This window comes from Quercus suber, unplaced genomic scaffold (genome assembly GCF_002906115.3).
Source record: "Quercus suber isolate HL8 unplaced genomic scaffold, Cork oak 2.0 scaffold_835, whole genome shotgun sequence".
NCBI lineage: Eukaryota > Viridiplantae > Streptophyta > Magnoliopsida > Fagales > Fagaceae > Quercus > Quercus suber.
In genome coordinates this window covers 123055-132556 of record NW_027070265.1, presented here as the reverse complement: position 1 = coordinate 132556, position 9502 = coordinate 123055, and the positions used below count along the sequence as shown (strand labels likewise).

Here is a 9502-nt window from a genome sequence, read left to right as displayed (position 1 = left end):
ACACACACACACACATAATGAAAGCATGGCAGACAATATAGTGCTTAATCATTTTTGTAAACACGTTGAAACAAAACTTCACATCATCCAGAAAAACTAACATAAGAGTGGTTTAGCCCAAATTAGTTTAACAAAATAAACTCCTCTAAAGTTATAACTACAATCCATTTTGACATAATAACTAATGCCAATACTAATTACACAACACCAAGAAACTTTGTTGACTCTTTTCTTTCACTGAGTTAAAGTTTGTTACTTATGCACAGCTCTTCAGCATCCATGATTCCTCAACATCCTGCAAGAATTTAAAATCAGTTTAGTAACAATGTAGAAAAAACCCACAACCAAATTTGCGGGTTTTCAGAACGAAATTAAGAAATACTCCAAGCCTCTATCAAATGAACATGTCCACCAAGGTGAATGGGAGACCGAGGTAAATGTTCTAAGCAGGTTACCATTCCTGAAATTATATAATAAGAAGATATTTTTCTACTTAACACAAGACGATTGTAAACAGAAGACATCATTTTCCCAAAGAAAATCAGAGAATAGGAATATCGAACAACCAAAACAAACATTTCAAAGTAAAGCCAAAGCCAACTAGGCCACCACAAAACATGAGTTGAGTCCAAGTTTGTATCATCCCTTGACACACAATCATAATTACATCCCTGGTTGTTAGTTAAGGGTTTTTTTCGATTAAAAAAAATACATCTCTAAGTGTTGAATGTGTCTTATGTGTAGGCTGCTGTCCCTTGCTCAACAATAATTGATCACTCATATATTCTTTTCATTCATAACACCCTCATTCTTAAATTGTTTAAAAGAAAAATTTAACCCTCCTCTAAAACATAAATTTGACCTAAAGAACAAGCTAAGAACATTAAATTGTTTATGATAGAAAAAAAAAGAAAAAAAAAAGAAGAGAGAAAATTAACTTGTTTTAAGATGAAAATAAATTTCAGCAATACATATCACAGAGAAAAAGGTGCTAGCTTAGCTTTTTGGTAAAAAAATTTCGGGATTGAATTTCACCATCACCAAGTTAATTGGTATGGATGAGAGGGATGTCTAAATAAAATAAAGGCTTCGCAAGACTACAGTCTATTACTGCCTCCAAACCAGGAAAAGTTACAAAGTAGAGGCACAACCACTTAAATGGAGGAACAATGAAAAAACCTAGATGCAAATGTTAGCATACTCCATAATAAGAAAAATATATCCAAAAACCACAAACAGTACCACCATCTCTTGCCAAGAAACAATCACAATTATCACAGATCTCATTGCATTCTTTTGATATGAACCAAGCATTGATTTGTCCATCAACATGTTTTCAAAAAGAGGTTTATAAAAAAATTTTTTTTTTTTTTTTTTTTTTTTTTGAGGAACTGTCATTTTCAATTCTTAACCACACAAAGCAAGCAAGCAATAGTCATTTTCAATTCTTTTTGCGTCTTTTTAGAAGTAATAAGAAATTTTGCAAAATAACAAAGGGTGATCATAAATTGAAGACGTGTGTTCCAAAAGAAACTAAGAGAGTAGAAATATACAAAATTCTTAGTAAAAGAAACAACACAAATACAAAATAAGTCATCAACTATATAAGATGAAATAATTTTCAGTATTATAAATCATTGAGAAAAGTTTCCAACTTAGCTTCTTGGCAGATTTTTTATTTATTTTTGGGAGTTGTGTTTGGATTATGGATTGAGTTTCACCTTCACAAGGTTGGTATGGGTTAGAGGAATGACTATAAGGAAAGGTGAAACATCGCACAGCCTGTTGCTGCCACCAAATCAGGAAAAGTTACATCGCACAGAAACAACCACCAAAACAGGTGAAACATGAAACATAATGCAGTAGGGAAAGACCACCTAAATTGGCCAAGTGTTGAGAGTGTCTTATGTGCAGGCTAGTGTCCCTTACTCAACAATAATTGATTGATCACCCATATATTCTTTATGTTTATAACACCAATGTCTTCATTCTTAAGAGAAATATTTATCCCTCCTCTAAGACATAACTTTGAACTAAATAACAAACTAAGAACATTAACTAGTTTTAGTAATAAAATAAAAAACTGAACATTAACTTGGTATGAGATGACAATAAATTTCAGCAAAACATATCACAAAGAAAAAGGTGCTAGCTTAGCTTTTTGGTAAATTTTTTTGGTATTAAATTCCACCATCACCAGGTTAGTGCGGATGAGAGGGATGTCTAAATAAAAAAGGCTTCACATGACGACAGCCTATTGCTGCCTCTGAACCAGGAAAAGTTTCAAAGTAGAGGCAAAGTACCTAAATGGGGGAACGGTGAAATAAGCTAGATGCAAAATTTAGCATACTCCATAATAATAAAAATATATCCAAAAATCACAAAGTGATCCACTATCTCTTGCAAAGCAACAATTATATATTATCACATATCTCATTGCTACAGTCAGAAATCACTCTTATGAGCTGAGGATTGATTTGTCGATCAACATGTTTTCAACTACCGAAAAATAAAAGGCTAGAAAGATGCTAACAACCTATCAACTTCCAGAATTATAGAAACCTTAGTAACCAAATGTTGTTAAGTCAAAGACAATACACACACACAAAGAGCATTGGCAAGTATCCTCATCCCAATGCAAGCAGGAAGCATGGCAGACACAATTAAGCACTCCATCATTTTTGTAAGCACACTGAAACCAAACTGCAAATCATCCAGAAATGCTAAGAATGGTGTAAAAAAAATGGAGTTTAACTCTGAAGCACTGAAATGGCTGGGAGGGTGCCACACTGGAGTCTGACGCGGCCCGACGCGGGATGCGGCGTCCATCGTGGCTGCCCGCGCATCGGTGCTGCATCTGAGCTTCTTTTTTTTTTTTTTTTTATCCTTGGATTTGCACCGACTCGGCTCGATTCGCGCCGAAACGGGCCAATTTGGCCAGAATCGGGCCGTATCGGCCGACGACCGAAATGTACCAAAACGGCCGAAACAGGCTGAAATTGGCCTTGAATCATGCCGGAACAGCCAAAATCGGCTTTGAATGAGGCCCAAACATCCTAAATCTGTCCTTCCTCAATTTTATTTTGAATATTTGTTGCTTCTTTTGTGTTTTCCTTTTTGTTTTGTGTTTCTTGCCTTCTTCTTTCTTTGTTTTGTGAATCAAGGCCATAGTAATGTGTTTTTTAAGAATATTTTAATAGTAAAAATATATAGAAAATATAAATAAAAATATTTTTAATAATTTTTTAATCGCCACACCCGTACCCTACTTTTTCAAAAATTGCCGAGTCCCGCACCCACACAAGCACCCGAATCCGGAAACGCACCCGTGCTTCATACTTTAACGTTATAGAAACTACAACACAATTTTACAAAATAAAATCAAGCCAATAATAAGAAAATAAACACCATCAAAAAGTTTTGTTGAATCTTTTCTTTAGATGAGATAAAGTCTATTACTTATCTATAGCTCATTACCAACCATGATTGTTTGTGATTTTATAGCAGAACTAGATTTTTTTTTTAATAAGTAATTGGACCTTTTATCAATATATGCTAAAAGCAAAAGGAGATAAAATAACACCTATCAGTGTAGTATCATATGGAAAAAATCTACACCGATACTTGAAGGTTTTCTGGATACATATTAAGAAACATTCCAAACCTTTGCCACAAAAACAAGTGTAACAAGGGGGATCAGGGACAAGGGTAAATGATCTAAGTAGGTTCCAAAGCTAGCAATTATTTAATAATAAGAAATCTAGCAAAATAGCAAAGGGCGATCATAAAGAGAAGACGTGTTCCAGAAGAAACTAAGAGAGTAGAAATATACAAAATTCTTACTCTCTCCTACTCTATTGACCATCTATTTCTTCACTGTCCAGTTGCTATGGATTTGTGGTCTATGGTTTTGGGTTTATTTGGAGTAAGCTGGGTTATGCCATTGTTGGGCTTCTAGCTTGCTGGCAAGGCAGATTTGGTCATCATAGAAATGGTCATTTATGGTTAATTGTTCCCCATTGCTTAATGTGGTGTCTTTGGAGGAAAGGAATAGTAGGTGTTTTGAAAATAATGAAAGATCCATACCAGACCTCAAGCTTTTTTCCTTTAGGACTTTATTAGATTGGTTGGCTACCTTGCGAAACCAATCATTCTCTTCCTTTCTTGAATCTTGTAATTTTTGTTGACCCCTAGTACACTCCCTGTGTATTAGGGTGTCCCTTTTTTATATCAATCAAATTTATTACTTATCAAAAAATATATATATACAAAATTCTTAGTAAAAGAAACAACACAAATACAATATATGTCATCAACTGTATAAGATGAAATAATTTTCAGCATTATAAATCATTGATAAAAAGTTTCCAACATAGCTTCTTGGAAGCAAAAAAAAAAAAAAAAAAAAAAAAAAAAGGGAGTGGTGTTACGATTATGGATTGAGATTCACCTTCACCAGGTTGGTATGGGTTGAGAGGAATGACTACAAGGAAATGCTTCTAAAGCCGACAGCCTGTTGCTGCATCCAACTCAGCAAAACTTACATAGCAGAGAAACAACCACCCAAAACAGGCAAAACAAGAAATCTTATGCAGTAGGAAAATGATAACCTAAATTTTGGGGGATTGTAACTTTTGATTTTTGACACCAACCTCTCTGCTACATTAATAAATCACTCTTATGAATCAAGGATTGATTTGTCCACCAACACATTTTCAATTACATAAAATTAAAAGGCTAAAAAGATTCTAACTATCTATGAACTTGTAGGACTTTCCATTCCAAATAAGTGAATATATTCATTAGTGAGCTACAACAAGGGCAAAACCAATTACCAAACACGAGTGCTTATACACATTTATAGAAACAGTAGTAACAAAATCTTGTAAGTTGATAATCAACACAAACAACTTGGTTTTTTCATAGTTGAGTATACATGGTATTGACAGCAAGCACGACCTTGATAGGCTATCTATCATAAATACAAATCAACTCAATTAAGGTAATCAATCAGCAATATATTCATCTCTAACTCATAATGAATGAATGCCAAGAATATATGAAGAACAAAACGGAAAATCATAAAAAAAATAAGCATGAAAATAAAATGCACCTTGCCTGTTGTTGTTCCTATTAGTCTCCCTTAGTAAGTAACTGCAAGGTCGGGTTTGTCTAGCAAAACTAGACTCTCAACATAAGGATCAACAAAACTATACTTAGATCCAGTAATCCCAAGGTCTTTAACCTCTTGGGTCTCAAGGTTTCGTGTCACAAGACTATTTCTATATGTTTCCAATATAACCTCGCCACTCTTCCTAAAAGCTTTTGGCCTTGGTATGTCCTCCTGTGGGGGCGCTTGAACATCCAAACTTATAATTTTGGTCCATGATGACGCATCCGCATAGTTTTTCAACACCCATATATCGAGAGAATATCCAGGTTGGATCATGGCAATGGAATTCCCATATGCCAAAATAGATACCCACTTCCAATAGTCCATATCGGAATGCTTAGGCAGTGGTATCTCACGGAAGACCTCATCCTCCAAATCAAACACCAAAACAAAGTAGAGAAGTCTGATTTCTGGAGTTGTCTTGTAACAAACCAAATGCAAAGCCCCATTGACAAAAGCCTGTAGGCGTTGGTCGATCATCGTTGTATCAGGAACAGCACATTTGGGACATTGAGCAGGAGCAGTAACCACTCTCCATTCCCCAGTGGCAAGTGAGTAGACCTCAACCTTGGGTGTAGATTCACCCTCAGAAAAGTCCCCATCCTCAGGAGTGACAAACCTCACGACCTTATAGTCACTGGTTTTGGAATCAAACCCAAACCCAAACCCAACGACTGCGTCGTAGGGAGCGGTAGTCCTGAAGGAGAAATTGGGGTTAGGTAGTCGCACGTATTTTTTAACACAAGGGTTCCAGAGAAGGAAATAATAAGCGTCGGTGTATATACCATCAGCTAGGCAAATCAAGCCATTACAAGTACCAACTACGCGGAGTACTCCAGTATTGCGGAGTACTCCAGTACCGTTTTGGCCATGGAAAGGGAAGTCGTCAAAGCTGGTGTATTGATGGAAATTGGTGGTGTTGTCGTCCCAATGTAAAGCGTAGACTTCTTTTCGTTTCAGTTGTTTGACTGCTCTGGGGCAAAGTCTGAAGAGGAGGAGGTTTTTGTTGTTGGAGGAGTGGTGAAGATGAGTGGAAATGAAAGAGGGGTTTTGGATGAGGGATTTCCATGTTTTGGAGACAGAGGTACAAGTGATGATGGATTTGATAGGTAGGTGAAGGAAAACGTGGGTTAGGATTTCATGAGGAAGAGAGTCCCACAGTGCTTCTTCCGTGATGGATTTCGAAACTTCAGGTAAGTTGTCTGACATTGCTGCTACCTTCACAAGAGAGAGATCGGTGCTCACATTGAATCAGACAAGTTATATATGACCCTAAATGAATTACAAGGTGGATTCAAAGCCAAGACAAATTAAAGATAGACCTAAGGCTCAAATGGAGAGAACATGGGCCTAGTCCTCAACCAAAAACAAAGATGAGCCTAAGGAACTTAGAGAGACAAGGTTGGGCCTAATGCTCTTAGATGAACAAGGACAGGTCTAAGGCTCCAAGACAAAGCAAGGATATGGACCTGAGGCCCCTAAACAAATAGTCATAGAAATAGAGAACAAAGATGGGCTTAAGGACCCCTTGGACAAAACAATGATGGAACTATGGCCCCAAGAAAAAACCAGAGTAGGCCTAAAGCCCCTAGATGAAGTACGAAATGGACTTAATGGCTCTATTTTTTTTTTTTTTTTTTTTNTTTGGGGGGGGTGGGGGGGTGGGGAAATTTTAGTACTCCTATAAAAATTATGCTCAATAATAATTGTTTGTAGAATCAAATTCATAAAAGAATTTCTAAAAGATGATTTTTTTTTTCTTCTAAAAAAAAAAATCATCTTTTGTGAGTTTCATAGTGAAATTTAAAAATTTTCATTTTTAATCTAAATTACGAGATTGGTCGTAACATGAATTTTTTTTTTTTCTTAATAACATAGGAAGTTTTGCAGAGATGAAAGGCATCCGAGGAATACAGACCTGCGGTTTGAGTCATCAATATGAGGTATGGACCATTCCAAAATGTTATTTCTTTAATCATACCTGCAAGCCAAAAACGGTGAATACATGATGCTTCATTCAAAGAAATACAAAAAGTAATTGTAACAGATAAAGAAAAGGAAAATAATATGTTATAGGGTTTTGAATCCAGCCATGATTAAAAGATTATACAATTTTAACAATATTTTCTCATTCTCCTGTAACAAAAGAAGATTTTGACATCAGACAAGATTTCATGTCTACAAGTCTCTGCTACCATAATTATGAATTGTGAACAATCTTGCAAACCCCACAAGTGTTTCATGACATTCAAACTTGTGGCACACATCGAATAATACTAGATGACAATGAAACCTTTAGTCAAGGAATCCATAACCTATAAGTTATAGCACACCTCGATAATTATTTATAAACTAGAATATAATCTATTAAAAAAAACATTGAATTTCTCAACTCTATTCACTGTCAACCTTTTTGACATTGGGTGCTTCTCGAAGAGCTGGAAGGTGCAGAGATGACAACGTTTCGCAGATTAAACACTGATGGAGAACGTGTCATTATTTTCATGCTCTCTCCACTTAACTTGTTATCTAACATATTTTACTTTCTGTTTCTCTCTACATTAAATGCCTGAACATTTACAATTCTTACAAATTGACACAATTTTATGATATATTGTTTGCAATTGTTTGACATGACTTGATATTGTGGACATTTTAGAAGTGTTTGAGGGAGACCTCAATGGGATGTATTTCAACAGGATTTATCCTGAACCTTGCTTTGTTGTTTAGTTTGTAATGCTATCGTCTTTCATCATTAAAAAAAAAAAAAAAAAAATGGGAAGAAGGATATTGGCTATCCTAAACTAGGACAGCGGTTTTTACAAGGAGATATGGGTGCCTAATCCTTTCTTATCTCATAAATTAGCCTCCGAACCAAGATCAAAGGTTTTAGATTAGACTCTTGTCAGTGTAAATTTAAATTTTCTTTAGAATGTAACTAGGAAAAAAAAGCAATGTAATTTATTTTCTTAGATTGTATCTAGGACCAAAGCATTGTAAATTCTTGTTACAAAATTGATGCAAATTGTCATACATATTAATACAATTGAAGCACTTTTTCTAGATAAGGTTTCTTATTTTTCCATTTAATTAAATAAGTGATGACTTCATGTAAAACCCTTGATCTAGAGGGGAGTTACAGTGAATTCAACATTTTATGTATCACAATCGCACCCGTTCATGTGGGTTAGGTCCAATTTGAGAAAAATTGGCAGGCCAAGGTTGTGATTGCTCACAATGAAGAAGAAGGGAATGAAAAGAAAAAGAAACGGTTACGTTAGGAAAATGAAGAGGCAGGAAAGATACCCAATGGCTAAACTACGTGTAGTTTAGGCCACTCTACTAAACTACATGTTATTTAGTATTTAAAAAAAAAAAAACTCAAAGTCTTGGAATCTGCAAAAAAGATCCCCAAGGAGTCTAGGAAAATCAAAAAATTACGAAATCATTCCTAGTGGATCCAAAAAATCAGAATTTGCATATGCATACCTCAGAGTGTCAATAAATTACAATAAAAAAAAGTTAGAATTTGCACATAGACCTTTCAAAGGATTGGAAATTGCCGAATTTCCCTCTAGTGGGTCAAGAAAAATTAGAATTTGCATAAAAGACCTTCGGAGAGTTGGAAATTACAAAGAAACCCCCTTTGGGCGAAAATCACACGTGGATCCCTTGAAAGTTGGAAAGTACAGAAAGACCTCAGAACATTTGGAAAACCCTTCAAGTGATTTTTTTTCACCAAGATAACAAAAGATCACCATGACATCGAATTTTGTGCACATATTCTTTTTGGAATTGAACATGTACACACATGTCCTCAGATACTTTTAGAACACCCTAGAAATGAACAATGGCAGAACACAAATATGGTTAAGATAGAGGCAAGAGCCACCCAAAATATAGAAGAGATTGAGATAGAGGTGAGAGCCACCCAGAACACTAGATATTATTGAGGTTAATGCAAGTGCCACCAAGAAAAATTTGAGGCAAGAGACGTAGACTGACACCCTAGATACATTCCCTTTTTTGATAGATAGAGATACATTCCCTTTTTAGCTCATAAGAGCACCCTCGATTGATTTATGTGATGTTTGTAGATGGTGGAGTGATCTCCCCATCTTGCAACCATTGGCCAAGTTTTTTTTTTTTTTTAGTGACTCTAGAATAGAGAGTCACTTACCTTTTGCTTGACAATTGGCAAATCAAGCTCTTGGATAGTGAGCTTGTCACTACTCGTTTTCTAAGCAGCACCATGGGACTTCAGACATACGAATCCCATGCGACTCTTTAGAATTGAACCTAGCCCAATGTATGCATGTTGTTTTTCAT

General features: G+C 35.6%; 1 protein-coding gene across 1 annotated transcript; it reads right to left on the bottom strand.

Annotated features, from left to right (window-relative positions):
* Nucleotides 1–15: 15 nt before the first annotated feature.
* Nucleotides 16–6438, bottom strand: LOC112027431 (F-box protein At3g07870). Its single transcript, XM_065767699.1, has 2 exons — nt 5114–6438; nt 16–295 (listed from the first exon to the last, which is right to left on the bottom strand). The coding sequence occupies exon 1, from the start codon at nt 6380–6382 to the stop codon at nt 5144–5146; it is 1239 nt and encodes a 412-aa protein (XP_065623771.1). The 5' UTR covers nt 6383–6438; the 3' UTR covers nt 16–295; nt 5114–5143.
* Nucleotides 6439–9502: the final 3064 nt, after the last annotated feature.

Coding starts and splice junctions, on each gene's coding strand:
- LOC112027431 (XM_065767699.1), bottom strand. CDS start 6,382: ATGTCAGACAACTTACCTGAAGTTTCGAAATCCATCACGGAAGAAGCA.